Below are 17,489 nucleotides of genomic sequence, written 5' to 3'. Positions count from 1 at the left end.
CGTGCTAAAAAATTATCAGATCCATCCTGTGGACTACGGGAGTCTAGGCGAGAATTTAGCTGGATAATCTACAAATACAAAGTTCAACAACATTCTCTATAGAATGGAGAATTAGGGTATTGTCTTATGTGGTCTGTATCTTTACAAATATATACCGTCACAGCATTGAATCCCTCTTGTTAGCTGGTTTCAAAGCCTTCAGGGGCTCTGCCCACTCATCAGGAATGGTTGATCTTTCCGTAATTGATAGCGCCTCCCACTTATCCGCAATTCTTCGTTCATCCTTCCACCATCGTTCACCCTCTGCAGCGATCCATAGTCCGATAGAATCGGCTGTCTGGGTGACGAATTCCATGGGTAGTGTGTGACGGGCCTTGTCAATCACAACATGTTTCACACGGGAATAGTCTTGGCCGCCACTCCCTGAAAACCCGGTGCCCGTCCTTCTCGCAGCTTCACTGTGGTATCCACTCTGGTATAGGGTACTTTCAGCACCACTGACAAATAGAACCCCAGGCCGAACGTGTGGCAGCAACCTATATGCAAGAACCGTTTCTGGGCGATAGAACATCTGCCCCTGGTATTGGCGACCGAGCATATCTGGCAGAAACAGAGCGTCATGAGGTCTACTCACGCGCCCAGGTTCAGAATACGCTTCATTATCGGATAAGCCCAGCTGTTTATGCTGGAGGAAGTTTGCGCGAACGGTGGAGAATGTCTCTTGGTGCTTGCTAGTGGTTAGCGTTACCGGATCCTCGCTATTGCTGCCCTCCCGTTTAACATAAGGATGTATTGCTGTTGGCATACTGCGAAAGCTATAACGAAGACAGCGGTCAACTACACGGGGATCCCAGCTGCGCATAACTTTCCGTATGAATTTTTCTGCTTCCTCCCGAGATGACCAAGTATCTTTTCTTGACGCGGTGATCCAGACAAGAGCCAACCCATTGGCATGCCCATCATGGGGGGTTATATACGGATCTAAGAACACCATCGAGGCGAACAGCCGGGGATGAGCAAGAGAGAGTAGAACCCTATGGTTAGTAAGCCAAGTAATCCTGCATGATTTTTGAACCACAGGTAACGTACAGCTGGGCTGCGCCAGCACTATGGCCAATCCCCATAATCGGCCGCGGCATATCCTCTCGAAAACAATTTACCATGTGCAGCAGGTCGCGGGAATGGTCCAACCATGACGCTGCTTATCGGTCACTGTCTGCTCTTCGACGGAGGGGACAACTGTACTCACTCTCATTTCCCAGAATATATTCGTTTTGCACACCGCTGGCCCCTTGGTTGGCACAATCAGCTACCCATATTGCTCTGATGCGGAATCCATCTTGTTTGCTTCTGGCCAAGAGGTCTTCCCATAAAGGCTCGTAGAACTCCTGCGGAGAAGGCCAGTTAGCTTCTAGCAAGATACTATTAGGCGCCATAGCAGATTTCGCAGACCTTGAGGAATCCGAGGCCATGTGCCCCAATTATAGTGATGTCACCTTTTTGGGGTCTTAGGTTATCCTTCGGAGTGTATTTCTTAACAACCAGTTTCACGGGCGCCTCTTGAGGAAGTGTTGCCCTTGGGTACTCCCGGATATGTTGGCCATCAATGACATGCTCTGTGACAATGAAAGGAAAATTCTCAGCCATTCTGACGCAAAGACGAAGAATATGTATAAAGAAATGCTCTCGATAAACGCTTTAGCTTAGATTTAAGAAGAAGCAAGGCTGCCCAGAAAGATGCTACGGAATAACGTTCTGCACGGAGCATTCGATTTATTTCTACGGAGAAGTTTGGCGAGTCATGCATAATCAAAAAAAAAAAAAGAAAAGAAAAGAAAAAGAAAAAGACACTACCTAGACTTAAGAAAGATTTACTGGTTCATCTAATAACTAAAAAGCAGTTAACTAATTTATCAAGGACCGCAAAGGAACCGAACCTTTCTGCGGTATCACTTCAGCTCCCCACTGACGAACCCAAGCGAGACACGGGCCGACAACAGGAAGAATACTGATTCAGTTTCGGTATTTCGAACCCCATATATGACGCTAGGCCTCCTTAGGAAGGTCCCTGCATTGATGTATGCGACAGAGCGCCTAGCATCTTATGCATTGCATTTGTTACATCTTGCTACTATCTCTGCCTGCCCGCTTAACCGTATGATAGGTTATGGTCCCAAAAAGGGAGCACTACGCAGGGCTAGATAAGATATGTCCTAGTGCTTCGTCTCCACAGAAAAAGAAAATAGCCGTTAAATTCGTTGGGACATCTCAATCCTTTGCAGTCGTGGACGCATGGTATTCTACTGCACTAGAGTTAGTCTAATTCCCAAAAGGTACGTTACATAATTTCTGCTCCACTGATCGGCAATTATTATTTAAGCGCAGCCTTGTTTACACTATGCAGAGCCTCTGCTCATTCAAAGAATGTTCCTATTACAGAAATTTTCAACACCCCTCGCCACATATATGACCATGGGTTTAGATAGGAGTGATTAAAGGTATCAAAATCCGTCAGGCGGTCACTTCGCACCTCTGAAGTTCCAACTAATTTGTAGATTTTATAGGCATTCAAGCCAAGGAAGCCTTGACTGGCTTAACTAGAGCATGGTAATTCAATAATGCTTCCATAGAATCAATGCAACAGCCAGCATGAACACCATACCCCCCATACTCATTGCTCCCGAAAATATTTGTAATCGAAGGAAAGTGCCACCAGTCCCTGACTTTAATGCGGAGGCAATCGGGGCCCCAATTAATATACCGAGGCTGCCAAAGAACCAGAGCATACCCATCCGCGTACCTGCAACTGCAGGGGTTGGTGATATCGCAGGATGGATTGAGAGCATTGGGAGAACAGTTATCATCACCCCCGAGAATAACCCGTAGAGGACGCAGAATGCCGCAAAACCGGCAATTGAGTGGATAGGAATCCAGGCAAACAGAAGAATTCCACATATTGCGGAAGAAATTACCAGAAGGTTGGCCAAGCCAAGTTTCTGGGCTACCAGCACGCTTCCCATCCGCCCGACTGCTGAGCCGGCATTCAGCCCCGCCAGGAGATATAATCCAGTTACGGTTGAGGTGTGTAGCTGGAGTACCGCATAGACTGGAACGTAGAACATAGGGATGAAGTATGCCATGAAGAAGAGGAAGGCGAAAGTGGCATAGAGCGTGAAAGCAGGTTCTCGGAATGCGCTGCACTGGATCAGGCCGCGAGGGGGGCGAGGCTCGGGCGACTGCGCCGTCATTACGCAGAAAATGATGACGACTGAGCAGCCTAGTTGTATGAAAGCAAGTGTGCGAACTGTCCACGCAAAACCAATGGAAGGCTCCAGCTTCAAAAAGATAATTGGAAAGATAATTCCTCCTATACTAGCACCAAGAGCAACAATACCGTTGGCAATAGAGCGTCGAGCTCCCGTGAAACTGGTATTGACCAATGCTAGGGTCGGGACATAGATGAGACCAGCACCAAATCCAACACAAACCCCCTGAGAGAGTATTATCTGATAGTAGGTGTCGCAAAGGGAGAGCATCATCATGCCGAAGACCACAGTCACACATCCGATAATGATCAAGCTTTTGATATAACCACGATCGAAGAGCGGGCCCGCACACACCCCAGTTGCGACGAGTAAGAAAGCATTCACGGTCCCAATCCATGAAATACGTGAGGAAGACATGTTCTTAAGAGGGCCACGCTCGTAATAGTCCTGGAATGTTCCAAAGGCTGTGGCAGGGCCCCAGGCAATAACAAAGCTTAGAAAGCCTGCTACCACAGGTAACCATGAAGCTGATGCATCTTTTCTAGGAATAGTCGTCGAGCTGATGTCGGGCGCTTTCTCATCTCTGGGGACTTCAATATCAAGCTCATTTTCTGTTGCAGGTGATGCCATACCGCAATCAATTAGCAATCACACGGAGGACAGAAGGTGCTGTGATAGGAGCCGCGATGTATGTGCACACAGTCTCCAATAAGCCAGCACTCACCCCTTTATAGGAGATTCGGGATGACACAAATCTGTTGAATGAAATAACAGCCCACATCGTGGTTTAGGCCACAGGGCACCAATGGGTAAACTAAGAATGGGAGGTGAAAATAGTAATGTTGCAAGGGATCGGCAACTGACTCACGAGAAAATGAAATGGGATAAAGCAGATCCCAGGTGATCCTGAGCATGCGGAGATCATTTACGGAAATTTTCAGCCTTTTCAGCTCAGCGGAGGCTGGACAGTAAAAACTGGGCACTGAAGTATTTTATGTGCGGTGTAAGGGGGCTTCTAACATCAAGCTATTCTTTTGGCTTAGCTGAGTGGCGTGGATCATCCGCCTAAGTTAGGACGACGATCGATTTGGTCCACTGCTATCTAGCGCCACTAAGTGGCTCGAAGAGAACTTATCTGTTTTGGAAGCGAAGTAGGTGTGGGATCCTCTACATTGCAGTCCCATATTGCTATAGGAGGATGGCCGACGTATCGTTTGTCTGCCTGACTTTTATGCCTCCTTTTGATGAACAAGTGTTCAAGGCAGATCTTCCCAATTGTGGTATATGCTGTGAGTGGTTCACGAAACTCCAGCTCTGTGGGTAAAGAGAATGTATCCATTTGGAGACATGCCTGTATGCAAATTTACTCTGTTGGGTCAACCAGTAAAAGTGATTTCCGAAACTGCATATCTTTGTTATGGGACTGTTAGCTGGGTATTATAATTATTATTACTTATCCTGTTCTCTCTTCGCCTGAGTGCGCATTTCTCCGTGCGTGTATAAACGAAGCAATGCGGCTCATTCCCTCCGCTCCGAACATCCTTCCCCGGACCGTCCTCCCGGGTGGTCAGGTAATTGATGGAGAATATATCCCTAGCGGCATCAATGTTGGGACAGCTGCCTATGTCCTCCATCACAATGAGGAGTATTTCGAGCAGCCTGAATTGTTTAGACCGGAACGATGGCTCGATAGCGATGAAGAGAAGGTGAAGAAGGCTCAAGCAGCGTTTGCTCCATTTAGTGCCGGTCCCAGGATGTGTGTGGCCTGGAGGCTGGCATGGATGGAGTTGAATGTGTCGTTGGCAAGAGTGCTGTGGAGATATGATTTGCGGCTTGCAGAAAATGGAGGTTGCTGTGTTGGCAACGGGGGATGTGAGTATAGATACAGAGCCTGGATGACTGGTGCCCTCGACGGGCCACTAGTGGAGTTTAGCGTGAGAAGATAGACGTTGCGGATCCAGTTGTGCGTGGAACCCATTGTCCCTGACAGAAACGTATTCGTTCCGGTTCACATCCAGAGGATTCAAGGCTCCGTATCAACTTTCTAACCTCATCCTACAACATAGATGCTAGATTCCTCGGTATACACGTGACAGCGGGGCTGGAGGTCTCTATCCAGTTACTAAATGCTGGGTTCTTATATGGATTTCAGAGAAGCAATGTTTAGCCTTAGGCTGTACCGTCACACTTGGGCAAAATGCCGTTTATTTTATCAGAACCGGAGGTTTACCTTAACGATATTATAGGAACATACTATGATGTCACACGGAGATTATGTGCGATTATCCTAAACGAATTCTATGTTATTAGTCTTCTTACACCTTTACCAACTCTTGTGATTTGTAAATGTTGAACGAGATAATATGCTATCTCATAATTACTGACTGGCCAAGAATAATTAATTCCTCGCCACCTAAGCAACAAGCAAGTTCAATCGTCGCCGGCAAGCGCCGCTCAATTCATCCAGCATGAAGATGAGGAGATCCATGGGCAGACTGGATGCAGATACTAAGTCTATGGGTATGAGAAGCATTCCCGCTCTACCAACCATTCCATTCGAAATCATGATTTCATTGCGCCAGTACAAGTTCATAACGATACATCCATTCATAAAGGTGAAATATATACGGAGAGGAAGGGAAAAGACGAAACTCTATCATGCCAGCTTGGCGTCACGCGCCGAACTTCCAGACCCATCAGCATCTATATACAGACATTGCATCATCGCAGAGAAGAAAAACATGGAAACGCTGGATCGGAGAAATGCTTACGCAAAGTACTCGTCGAACTTCTCCTCCGTGACCTTGGTACAGTCGAAGCTGTAGATCTCGCGCTGGACATCGGCATCAGCCCACTTATCCGGGACGGGACCCTTGCCCTGGCGGAGGGCAGCGAACTGCTTGTCGCGCTCCTCCTTGGCGGCCCCATCACCGAGATGCAGGGCGCGGCCGGACGCGGCGGCCATATCGACGAGGGCGTAGGCGCGGTCCTTGCGCACCTTCTCGTAGACCTTCAGGCCCTTGTGGATCGAGGCTGGCGTGGTATCCGGCAGCTTGGACAGGGCGACGGCGATGACGGCGCCGTCCTCGATGGCCTGGGCGGCACCCTGGGCCAGATGCGGCAGAGTCGGGTGGCAGGCGTCACCGACGAGGGCGACGGACTCGTGCACCCAGGTGGGCAGCGGCTCGTGGACGCGCAGCTTCCACTCGCAAACCTCGCCCTCGGGCACGTAGTTCAGCATACGCTGCACCATGGGGCAAAAGTCGCCGAAGACGCCCAGCATGGCGGACTTGGAGCCGCGGGTGGTGTAGGTGGCATTGGTGGACGCGGCGAAGTTGGTGTCGGGCTGCGTGGTGGACAGGTTGTAGATGGTGTTGTTGGAGACCGGGTAGGCGATGATATGCCGCTTCTCGCCGATCCAGCGCGTCACCCGGGTGCTGTTGATCAGCTCCAGCAGTTCCGGGTCATCCTTGATCTGGTCCTTGTGGATCATGATCCGGTAGGCGGCCTGGTTGGTGTCCTTCACGCCGGCGGTGATGCCCAGCAGTTCCACCATAGCGCCGCGGGTCTGACTCTTGATGCCATCGCAACCGAGAAGAATGTCGGCCTCCACCTGGTAGGGGGCCTTGCTGGAGTCGCGCGGGACGGCAGTGAAGCTCGGGCGAGGGCCAAACTTGACCTTCTCGGCAGTGGTGGAGAAGTGGAAGTGGATCTGCTCGGGGTGGCGAAGACAACCCTGGTAGAGACCGTCGGCCAACGACGACCGGTGGCCAACCATGTGCTTATATCCGTAGGTGCTTTCGATGTATTCCAGTGGGACGTGGGCGAGTTCCGTATCGGTGGCGCCGACTGTTTGCGAGGGTGCAAGTTAGCCCCGAGGTTATACGGGGTAGTTTGGACCGAGAAGGGAAAAAAAAAAAAAAAAGACGAGACTCACCTCGCACACTTGTCTCCGAAACGTTGACAGCCTCTGCTTCAATAGGCTTCCACACTCCCAAATCGTCCAGGACGCGCGCCATGTTGGGCGCCAGCTGGATACCGGCGCCGACAAATCCCAAGTCGGGGGCATTTTCGTAGACATCAATGTGCTTGAAGCCCTTCCGGGCCAGAGCGAGAGCGCAGGTCAGACCGCCCATTCCTGCATTCTATTAGATGATCGCGCTCGTTTGAATAGAATGATGCTGTACGTACCTGCGCCCAGGATGGCGATCTGGAGATCTTGCGGGGACTTGGCCATGGTGGTGTAAAATGCGCGAGATAGACCACGACGAGAACGCAGAGAAACTTGGGGTAATCTGAGTATAGTCACCCGCAAGAGACCGAGGATCGCGCTGGATTTAAACTATTGGCAATTGCTGCTCGTCCAGCATTCGCCTCCAAGAGCCACTCGGCCCGGATGAAGTCTTACCCACCGCGTGGGAGACATCCCCACGTTTTCCCACAATGGACCAGGAATAACATCATGGAGCAGAAAGACTTGGCTCTTTTGCCTCTCCTGGGCTCTCCACATCGGCAGTTTTTCCCCCGTGGGGCGAGTCAATTCACTTCCGCAGCGTAGAGCTGTCTGGAGACCAGGGGATGCTCCTGGTAATGATGTCCGAAAGAGGTTGATATGAAGCTACCCTGAGGCGAGCAAGCACGGGAAAGATTATATTCGCGCCGATTATACTATGTAGTAGCCAGTATTCATACATACATACATTGAAGAGCAGCCCTCGGCTTTGCCGCTGGCTCATCCACCGTCTCTACCTCAGCCATTGTCCTCCCCCATATCCCTCTCTGCTGATGGATCTCCGGACGACGGGATCGGGTATACATTCTGCAATCGTTAACCCTCCCACCCAGAGATAATACCGACGGGCCGGATGTCACTCACTAGAATCCTTCGCCCACGGTCTCGACGATCTGCCCCGCGGCGTCTCCCAGGAGCCCCGCAACATCCGGCGAGAGGTCAACCAAGGTCATCGATCCGTCCTCACCGAGGATGATGAGGATGCATTCCACAATGGGCGCAATCTCCGTGAGCAGGTCGCCCACACTGGCGACCGTCTTGACAATTTCGCCGGTAGGCTCGGACGCTCCCGTGAGGCCCAGACCAGCAACGAGCTCGGCCGCCGGTTCGCTCAGCTCCACCAGCGACATCTTGGAGTCCTCGCCCGCAATCTCCAGAATGCAGCGCACAATCGGGGCCACATCCTCGAGGAGTCCCTCATCGGTGCGCTTCTTCAGATGACTTCCGATCTTGCTCACGATGCTACCGACCGGCTGAGCGATGTTGTCCTGTCCGAGAGCCTTGAGGAGACCCTCCACCGAGGGGCCGAGCTTGATCAACGACTTTCCGCCGTCCTTGCCAGTGGTGCTGACCAGCATTTCAGTGGGCTCGCCCAGGTTAGCAAGGAGCTCGCCAATGGAACCGCCGCTCTTCACCACGTCACCGATCGGGCCGCCGGGGAGACCCAGGCTGGAGACCAGCTTTTCAACGCTGGGGCTGAGCTTGACGGCGAGTTCTTCGGAGTGTTCACCAATGACAGTCAGGAGCTCATTAAGCTTGGGGGCCTCGTCCTGGAGGATGTGTCCGGTACCATGGCATCCGTGCTCGTCGCAGTTGCCTTCAGGCTCATCCGGCTCACCCGGCTCATCCGGCTCACCCGGCTCACCCGGCTCGCCGGGGTTTGTCGGGGGAGTTGGAGTACTAGGAGTGCCAGCTGGGGGAGCAGGTGCTGGGACAGAGGGCTCAGCACTGGGAACAGGCACAGGGTTGGGAGCCGGCGTCACCGAGGGAATAACCACGGAGACGCTAGGAACAGACGCCGGAGGCGCCGGAGCAGGAACATCGGGGACGGGAATGGACGGCTCGGGAGAGGCAGACGGTTCCGCACTGGGAGGAGCAGCCGGTCCTGCAGGGGCCGGAGTAGCAGGTTGCTCAGGTTGAGGAGCTGGTCCAGAGGGAACAGAAGGAGCCGGCACGGGGCTAGGAGCAGGGCCGACAGGCACCGCTGCTCCGGGCTGAGGCTCATCGGGCTCGCAGGTACATTGAAGATGAGTGCCCGGGGCGAAGATAGGGCTAGCAGCTGTGCATGCAGCCCAGGCGAGGGCAGTAAGGACAGAGGTCTTCATGATGTAGGAATGAGACTAATCAATCTAAAGGAATGACAGAAAAGAGTACGCGCAGTTGCCAACGAAGGAATGGACAGAGAATTGAGTAAAACAAAAATTTAAGGAGAGACTGGTTCTTCCTGGGAGCAACCATGAAGTATTGTATTTATATCCCATCTCAGATGCACGGCTCGACGGAGCGCGTCGACCGGTCCAGAGCTTCCTCTCCTATATCTGCCAAGCAGGGGCTATACGGGTCATTGAAAGTGGCTGATTAGGAGGGCTTCTACAGGCTTTGAGAGATTAGGTAGGCTTGGGTGAAGCACGGCGCCATGTGGGTTGGTCTCAAAATTATCATCTTCGACCTGGACTATATCCGTCTGATGCTCGAACCTATCAGATCGGGGCTTGAGCCTATTTTTCAGTCTCGACCTGGTTGTCTGCCAGCTGTACTGTCGATGTTCGTTGGATTTCCTGGTCCCAGTCATCCTGGTCCCAGTCATGCAGCCGAGTTTCCAACGACAGCGCGGAGATAAAGCAATGCACCCCCCTGCATGATCGCGTCCAGGGAAATCACGCGATACCGGTTTCTTCGAAATTCTTATAAAGAGGTGCTCAAGTCTTTGTTTGGTCGTTCGCCAATGCCCGTGTCGCTTGGCCGCCTACCTGCATGGACTATCGATGTGGCGTTTGTGATCTTCCCGAAGCTTATTCGATCTATAGACCGCCAGGCGTAGTTGGGGCAAAAGCCACCAGAATGGAATCCACATTACGGACAGTCTGTGTAGCGTTATGGTCGTCGATGGGTGAGAGCAGCTTACCCCTGACTTTACTCTCAAAAGTCAAGTGCCAGGGAAAACATGCCCATCGCCAGCAGGGGGTGGATAGGTCTACCACAGAATTGTTTGTAACGAATGTGACAGGCGTTGTTTCCAGGACGCGGCCTTCGGGGGACGTCCGAAATTGCCCCAGTACCGTTGACCGTTTCCATTTGGCTTCGCCGGATCCCGACACTGCGGATGTTTATAGTCCTCAACTGTTCCCATCGGCCACATGGGCACGATACAGACCTCATTGTCCGCACATCCGCTGCACTCTTTCCAGGTCGTCCATGACAAGTATTCCATCAGACTACGAATTTCCGTCAAGGCGGTATCGTAGCTGGTTTGGTCCAGAGTCTCGGTAAGGGTTGCACAGATGCTGCGGGCAACAGAACGAACGGCCGCTGCAGCAATAGAATCACTGGACGTACCCGCGGGAAGGAAGTGAGAGGCGCATCGGTCGATCTCCAGGGTCACGTTTCGGTCACTGTAGTCAATAAAGGGGCCAAGCAGACCCTCAATCTCATCATGGATTTCGGCGATGCTCGTCAGCCGACCCGATGCAAGATACCGTAGCTCACGCGCATACCGCTCGACCACCATATCGGCGATGGCTTGCCAGTTAGTCGAGGCCTCTTTCGGGCCATGGTCCATAATAAGACGGTCCACATCCGCTCGAATGGGTTCCAAGTCCTCTGTAGCAAGCTGCGTCAACCGCGGTAAGTCCAAAATGTCCCCATCGGGAGAGCAGAACAAGTCGAGCCCATAGGCATACGCCGTAACAAAATCGTCATAGTTGATAATTACCCGGTTGCCCCCGATTCCATTGTATCGTGCCGCGACGGCCTTGATCCAACCATTCGCTCCGTCAAGCGGTCCTTTGGGGGGACCCCTGCGGCCTCCTTTGTCCTGAGGTTTATGCTTCACCTGAGTGACACGGATTTCGTTGAGGTCGCGGGTGAAATCACACAGAATGATTTCAAAACCGGCCTCCATGCGAATCACACCGTCCACGCGATCTTTCCAATCCTCTCGGGCCATGCGACAGAGCAGTTCCGCGCGTTCTCGCTCATCGTGTCCCGAGACCGCATCGCGGAACAAGATCCGATCCTGGGAATCCATAGTTCCGTTCGAGGTTTTCCCGGCGGACATTCCATCTATGTACAGAAGTCGCAGATCTTTTGCCGCCGTGTAAGTATGCAGCCAGCCCCCAAGAGCGCCATCGTCTCTGAGTTCATGTTCATGTCGTGGAGGGGGTCCTCGATGCTCCTCATCGGAACCATGGTCTGGGGGCGGCGGACCACGAGGGTATGGGTTTGCGAAGACCATGGCGTGCTCAGCTTCAAAAGCTAGCCATTCGGGGCCGGTAATTGGTTCTTGACGGTGATCTCCATGATACAACTGTGTCCCCTCTGGGACGGTGGCGAGGAAAAATGACATGCCGTTGTGATGGAGAGAAGAACCCCATTGTCGCATGGAATCATGGAGCGTGTTGAAGATGTGGTTCGCATTAGGCGGAAAATGCGGTTTCGCCGCGCAGGACAGCTGCGGATAAAGCAGCCATACCGTGGCGAAGATAGACAGAGAATACCGAAAACGAGCCATGATGTCTCTCCTAGCAATTTTGCATGCCACGGCGACGATCGATCTTATCAATCTTGTCAGGAGAGAACGGCTGGGAACGGCCCAAAGATATGCAGCCGGATAGGCGCCGAGTGGAGATGGCCGCGTCACCGAGCATCTAAACGTAGACGGTTAGCCAACATGGTAGATCGGAGAAAACATCACGAACGGGTTAGACACCTCGGAGATATGACGCGGCCGCTCGGAGGATATCAAAAAAGACGAGGTGATGTGATATGCAGTAGTAGTAGTGGTAAGTTGTTGTTGTTGTCGAAGTATATATCTGGCAGTCACATGTCGCGCCATCACGTAATCGTCCTCCATCCACTTCAACATCTCAACTTCAACTTCTTCCTCCGTCCAACTTCTCAAAACATGCCCTCTTGCCCTCGCTCTCTCCTCCTTACCATCGACGCCTTCGGTACTCTCTTCCACCCCAGACAACCCGTCCCCGATCAGTACGCCGCTGCGGCCTATCGCTTCGGCATTCCCCGATCAGCCGTCACGCCCGACAGCCTCAAGACAGCCTTCAAGGCTGAGTTCAAGGCCCAGGCGAAGGCCCGGCCCAACTACGGGCGCGATGCGGTTCTCCAAGGTCAATACGGCGGGCCGCGACAATGGTGGGAGGAGCTTATCCGCGCCAGTTTTGCGCGCGCAATGACGCCAACCCGCGCCGCCCGCAACGTCGACCTCCCGGACGGACTCATCCAGCATCTCCTCGACCGGTTTGCCAGTAAGGAGGGTTATGCGCTCTACGATGACGTAGAGCCGTTCTTGAAGAGAGTGCGATGCGCCAAAACCCACGAGGGCCCACTCGGACCGTTTGAACGAGTCTTGGTTGGCGTGATATCCAACTCCGATGATCGTGTCCCGGCTGTGCTGGAGTCGCTTGGGTTACGCGTGGGAAGTTGTCGCGCGGATGAGGACATATCGAGTCTGAAACTACCGGGATTCGAAGAGAGGGTAGAGACCGCTTCTCGTGCCGATTGCTTGGGAGATTACGACAATGCCGTCTGCGACATCGACCTGGTGATTACGAGTTATGAGGCTGGAGAGGAAAAACCTAACTCGCACATCTTTGATGTGGCCCGGAGACAATCCATACGATTAGCGACGCAGGGCAAGGGCTTAAATGCCGACGCCGCAGGCAGTTGGACGTGTATCCATGTCGGCGATGATTACGACAAGGACTACCAAGCTGCGACCAATGCAGGCTGGTCCGCCTATTTTCTTCCTCGGAACGGAGAAGGTTCAAGTCGCGATGGTGCTAGGAGCATCCGATCGCTCATGGATCTCATTCCGGAGATCGAGTCTTACGAATGACTTGCCCTTGGCCACGTAGTAACTGATAGATATCGATCTTATCTTTGCGGGTAGGTTTGGTAGGTTCACTAGATGCCATTCAATTGTAAATACATGCTTGGGAAGATATAGATGTTGTCTAGGGAATCATTATCACTACCGGAATCATCCAAGACCTATACGCCGTAACACCGATGCACTTTACAATCGCAATCATTTCAATCCAGGGACTCCAATGCAATCAATCCCATTCTCCCTTCCCACCAAGCGCGCCTAGCCGGTTGCTGGCGTGCTTGCTCAACAATGCATTGATATCCGAGCCACCACTGCGGTGCTTCGAGCGGATTTCTCGCTCCCTCTCCCTTTCCCGGGCAGCCGTGTAGTAGTTTACGGCCCCCTTCTTGGCTATGGACGCCCCGGAAGCGGCAGGCTTGGACAATCGGCGCGACGAGTCGGACGACTTCGACGACATGCTGGAAGTAGACGAGCCCGTCGCCCGGCGAACCAGTGGAGGTGGCCTGAAGCCAATATGAGCACCCTCTCCTCGGGAGCCAGCATGGAAGGCGAGGCGTGTGGTAGAAGAAGCAGACGACGCCGAGTTGGAGGATGCCTGTCGGAGCAGAGCAAGGCGGTCCACCACGGGGCCTCTTGTCCGGCGAGGATGAACTGGCACTGGGGATTCTTCTCGCTCAGGGGTACTCGACAGCATTACGTCGTCACCTTGCTGTTCGTCTTCGTCTATAGCTGCATCTTCACGGAACGAGTCGTACTCGGGTTGTTCTGTGAGGAACGAGACAGTCTCGCGAATCTCGGCAAGCGTGCTAGGCTTCTTGGACATCGCATTTGCTGGCTTGCGGCGCATGTGAGGTGGCGGTCGATTGTTAGCATAATCGGTAGATGGCTCAAGCGGCCTCTTTCGCTTGTTGCTTTCTTCAGAGGTAGTATCCTGCTGTTTCTCCGCGCCAACGTCCTGGGAAGAGGTGTCTTGAGACTCGGTTGGTTCTTCATAATCGAGGAATTCCAGATCGCCATCGTCATCCATGTCGTGGTCCTCGATGGCCTTGAAGAATGCTGCTTTCTTGGGGTTCTCCGCGATCTCACCGATCTTCTCATCGGCAAGCAATGCCCGCCGCATGCGAGCAAATTCTCTCTGCTTCTCACGACGGCGTGCGAGAAGTTCGTCATCCGAGTCATCAAGGTCCAAGTCATCGCCGGCACCTCTGCGACGCCGAAGAGCTCCGGTCGTGATATCCTTGAGTAGTTTTGCTACCTGCTTCTCATCCGCATTGCGCTGGTGGAGCCTGGGACAGTTAGCAAGGTGGCGAAGATATTAGCGATTCAAAACTTACGCATTCAGGGCGGCCAGCTGCTTCTCATCCACAGTTTCGCCGCTATTGTCGTTAATCATCTGTCGATCGTAGACATTTTCTTCGTCCTCATCTTCGTCACTTCCGCCACCAAGCCCGGCGTATTCATCGTCGGACTCTTCAGCCGCCTCATCAACTACGTCCTTCGCTTTGCTCTTTTGTTTGTCGAACGGAACGTTAGGGCTTTTCGCGGCCTTCTTCATAATATCAAAGGCACTGGCATCAACCTCGAAATCGCCCTCATCCTGTTCCTCGATAGCCGAGAGCGGAGCTTCCCGTCCACGTCGGAGACGCTTTGCCTTATTATCAGGAACGGGGGAATTGTTGCGCGATTCGTTCTGATTCACAAGGACAGTCTCTACAGTCGATGCAGGTGTACCCATGAATCGCCTGGAGGGGTCGAATGGCGACAGCACGAAGCCAGCATCCTGTGTAGGATCGGGAATTTGAGAAAACTGAGATAGTGTTCGAGGGCCAGGAGATTCAGATACACGAGCTTCGGATTGCGCGTATCCTAATGGTAGATCTGTCGGTTCTTGACTATCCTTGACCAAGATCTGTGAATCAGGCTCCCGGTGATCATCGGTCGTATTTCCAGCAGGATCTGGCAACGAGAGCGGGATTGTGGACGGACTATCATGCGGGCTTCCCTCTAAGGTGCCAGCAAAGGCTTGCGTTAAGCTCATGGTCATGTTGTTCGACGTCACTGGGATGTGAGGGCGTTCCACAGAATGGACACTAGGCGTGACTGGCTTTGCAGGTGTCGTGGGTTCTTGACCCTGATCCTCATCTTCGTCGTCGCTAATGACTCTAGTGGGACGCTTTCGCCTCTGAACCTGGACCTCGTCGGTGGTCGACATCATCTCACTCTGGTCATCTCCAGATTCATCGGCCTCGTCAGCCTCAGAATCGAACACATTCCCTTCTCCATGGTGACCCTCTTCTTCCTCATCGTTGACCTCTTCTTCGGAGCCGGAGAATTCGTAGTCGTCGTCTTCCTCGTCATCGTCGTCATCCTGTCCGTCCTTCGACTTTCTCTCCTGCCGGGCGATTTCCTCAGCCTCCTTGCGTGCCTTCTCGACGAGATTATCCAGCTCATCTTCCATGGCGGCACGCTCTTCGGCTGTTTCGACGACCATGCCCTGGGCCCGGAGTTCGGCAATCCGCTCTTTTCTTTCACGGGCAGCTTGCTGTCTAGCCTGGTGGAGCAACTTGGCCGACAATTCAGCCACCGTCATGCCGGTCTTGCGGGTGGGTGAGGTGAGGTTAGCCAAAGCTTTCAGCTGGGTCATCGCATGAGACTCGTGCGTTCTCTTGGTTGAATGGTTCTCGAACACTGCAAGACGACGGCATTTGGAGGGCGATGTCACCACCTCCAGATCATCATCCGAATCGTCCTGTTGATTTTGGGCCACCTGGTGGCGGCTGAGGCGAACGCGGATTGACGGTCCTGTGAGGACCTTCTTTTCCTTTGGGGCTGCGGGCTTCTGTTGCGGTCCATTCGCCTGGACAGCCTGGGCATGTGCCACGGTCACGTCGGAGGGATTCTGCTGCGCACTAGCAACCATCTCCTCCAAAGTTGGCAACTGGACCTCCTTGTCCCGCTGCTCATGCGGAGCAGACTCACCTGCAGAAGGCTTATCCGATGGCCCCATAACGGGCGACGTCTGGGGAGTGTCCTTTCCCTTGTTCACCTCAGCGTCAGACGACTGCTGCGAGTCCGCCGCGACGGAGGAGCTATCGGCGGGCTGCGGCTGCGGAGTCGGCTGCATGAAGTTGAAGCGAGCGAAGAGGCTCTCCTTGGTGATCTTCTTCTTCGTCTCCGCCTGGTGCGCCAGCTGCATGTTCCGACTCATGCGCTGGGTCTCGCGGTTCATCTCCTCCAGCGCCTTCTTGCTGGCCTTACGAGGCGGACGGGCCTGCTTCGACAGCTTCCGACGCGCCGCACCATCGTCTGCACCATCTTCGTCTCCCTCTGACAGAATCTCCGAGCTCAGCTGGTCGCGCTGGTTGGCGCGTTCGGCCCGCTTTTCAGCCTCGAGCCGCTCCTTTTCCTGACGCTCCTTGCGCTTCTGCGCGACGAGGGCGAGGAATCGCGCGTTCGACTTCGGTCGTGATCCATCGTCATTATGGTCGGATTCGCTCTCCTGGAGTTCGCGGTGGTACGCGGTCGGGGAGGACATGAACAAGGGCGAGGATGCGCGATCCCGATCGGATGCGTTGTCGTCGTTTTCTTCCGGGCCGTTCGCTTTATTCGCGTGTGTGAATCTTCTCCGTGGGCCAGCCGTTGGGAGGGAATCTTCGTCGTTGTCGTCGTCGTCAGATATCTCTTTCCCCGACGCGGAGGGGTCTGCGCGTTCGGCGGGAGCACGTAAAGTCTCTGAGACGCGTTCGATGGCGGTTTTAGGTGTCTCCCGGTTCTGCGCGTTTGAGGTGTGGAGTTCGGCCTGCATACGGGCGGCCATACGGCCCTTTGGCTTCACAATCTCCTCGTCTTCTGAGCTATACTCTGCGGGAGCATCTGTGGGGCTTTCTGGAGACTCTGCCGTGTTGGATGTGTCAGTAGTACCGGCATTGGCGAAGAGCTCGGCACTAGATTTCAACGGTTTTGATGTCTCCTTGTCTGAATCGGAATCGCTGTCGAATGCAGCCAACATGGCCTTGATCTTCCGTCCTGGGGTCAGCATGGCTGGCGAATCTGCTGGAGACGCGGAGCGTGTCGTCCGCGGTGTAGAAGGAGACGACATTGTGAAGGTGAGGTAGACAGGGGAAGCGATTATTAGGGGTATTAGTGAACCATATGGTGCATAGCTGTTGTTCAGGGCGAGAGAGGAGGACGATCGAGTAGGATTGAGGAGAGTTGACGGTGGAGGATGCGGGATTGAAGAGCGACGCGCGAAGAACGCAACGCGGCGCGTCGAGCATGCTTATCACACGTGACCTGCCGATAACCACCGCCATGTATGAAGGAAGTACCGAAGTAGAATAGAATGTACGAGGAATGCGCCATGTAT

General features: G+C 53.4%; 7 protein-coding genes across 7 annotated transcripts; 1 reads left to right on the top strand and 6 right to left on the bottom strand.

The window, feature by feature from the left end:
• Nucleotides 1–157: 157 nt before the first annotated feature.
• Nucleotides 158–1,647, bottom strand: BDV59DRAFT_211725 (alpha/beta hydrolase; the record flags this gene model as incomplete). Its single annotated transcript, XM_073695862.1, has 4 exons — nt 158–1,058; nt 1,090–1,198; nt 1,250–1,388; nt 1,453–1,647. 4 exons carry the CDS (start codon nt 1,645–1,647, stop codon nt 158–160), a joined length of 1,344 nt encoding a protein of 447 aa, XP_073550285.1.
• A 965-nt stretch (nt 1,648–2,612) lies between these two features.
• Nucleotides 2,613–4,047, bottom strand: BDV59DRAFT_211724 (putative MFS monocarboxylate transporter; the record flags this gene model as incomplete). The annotated part of the gene is made up of 2 exons (XM_073695861.1): nt 2,613–3,793; nt 3,921–4,047. 2 exons carry the CDS (start codon nt 4,045–4,047, stop codon nt 2,613–2,615), a joined length of 1,308 nt encoding a protein of 435 aa, XP_073550284.1.
• A 1,986-nt stretch (nt 4,048–6,033) lies between these two features.
• Nucleotides 6,034–7,503, bottom strand: BDV59DRAFT_200157 (putative monooxygenase; the record flags this gene model as incomplete). Its single annotated transcript, XM_073693515.1, has 3 exons — nt 6,034–7,115; nt 7,204–7,404; nt 7,458–7,503. The coding sequence occupies 3 exons, from the start codon at nt 7,501–7,503 to the stop codon at nt 6,034–6,036; spliced, it is 1,329 nt and encodes a 442-aa protein (XP_073550283.1).
• A 157-nt stretch (nt 7,504–7,660) lies between these two features.
• Nucleotides 7,661–9,538, bottom strand: BDV59DRAFT_156158 (uncharacterized protein). Its single transcript, XM_073687444.1, has one exon. The coding sequence runs from the start codon at nt 9,381–9,383 to the stop codon at nt 8,142–8,144; it is 1,242 nt and encodes a 413-aa protein (XP_073550282.1). The 5' UTR covers nt 9,384–9,538; the 3' UTR covers nt 7,661–8,141.
• A 537-nt stretch (nt 9,539–10,075) lies between these two features.
• Nucleotides 10,076–12,032, bottom strand: BDV59DRAFT_156156 (uncharacterized protein). Its single transcript, XM_073687443.1, has 2 exons — nt 11,987–12,032; nt 10,076–11,924 (listed from the first exon to the last, which is right to left on the bottom strand). The coding sequence occupies exon 2, from the start codon at nt 11,786–11,788 to the stop codon at nt 10,253–10,255; it is 1,536 nt and encodes a 511-aa protein (XP_073550281.1). The 5' UTR covers nt 11,789–11,924; nt 11,987–12,032; the 3' UTR covers nt 10,076–10,252.
• A 101-nt stretch (nt 12,033–12,133) lies between these two features.
• BDV59DRAFT_156146 (uncharacterized protein) lies at nt 12,134–13,239 on the top strand. The gene has a single exon (XM_073687442.1). It carries the CDS (start codon nt 12,182–12,184, stop codon nt 13,127–13,129), a length of 948 nt encoding a protein of 315 aa, XP_073550280.1. The 5' UTR covers nt 12,134–12,181; the 3' UTR covers nt 13,130–13,239.
• Nucleotides 13,240–17,485, bottom strand: BDV59DRAFT_156145 (uncharacterized protein). The gene is made up of 2 exons (XM_073687441.1): nt 14,458–17,485; nt 13,240–14,409 (listed from the first exon to the last, which is right to left on the bottom strand). Exons 1-2 carry the CDS (start codon nt 17,220–17,222, stop codon nt 13,350–13,352), a joined length of 3,825 nt encoding a protein of 1,274 aa, XP_073550279.1. The 5' UTR covers nt 17,223–17,485; the 3' UTR covers nt 13,240–13,349.
• Nucleotides 17,486–17,489: the final 4 nt, after the last annotated feature.

This window comes from Aspergillus ambiguus (assembly GCF_047715705.1).
Source record: "Aspergillus ambiguus strain CBS 117.58 unplaced genomic scaffold BDV59scaffold_7, whole genome shotgun sequence".
Lineage (NCBI taxonomy): Eukaryota > Fungi > Ascomycota > Eurotiomycetes > Eurotiales > Aspergillaceae > Aspergillus > Aspergillus ambiguus.
The sequence above is the reverse complement of the archived record's forward strand: the minus strand, read 5'-3'. Positions and strand labels throughout refer to the sequence as shown.

Coding starts and splice junctions, on each gene's coding strand:
- BDV59DRAFT_156158 (XM_073687444.1), bottom strand. CDS start 9,383: ATGAAGACCTCTGTCCTTACTGCCCTCGCCTGGGCTGCATGCACAGCT.
- BDV59DRAFT_156156 (XM_073687443.1), bottom strand. CDS start 11,788: ATGGCTCGTTTTCGGTATTCTCTGTCTATCTTCGCCACGGTATGGCTG.
- BDV59DRAFT_156146 (XM_073687442.1), top strand. CDS start 12,182: ATGCCCTCTTGCCCTCGCTCTCTCCTCCTTACCATCGACGCCTTCGGT.
- BDV59DRAFT_156145 (XM_073687441.1), bottom strand. CDS start 17,222: ATGTCGTCTCCTTCTACACCGCGGACGACACGCTCCGCGTCTCCAGCA. Junction 14,410..14,457: donor CAGCTGGCCGCCCTGAATGC/GTAAGTTTTGAA, acceptor TAACTGTCCCAG/GCTCCACCAGCGCAATGCGG.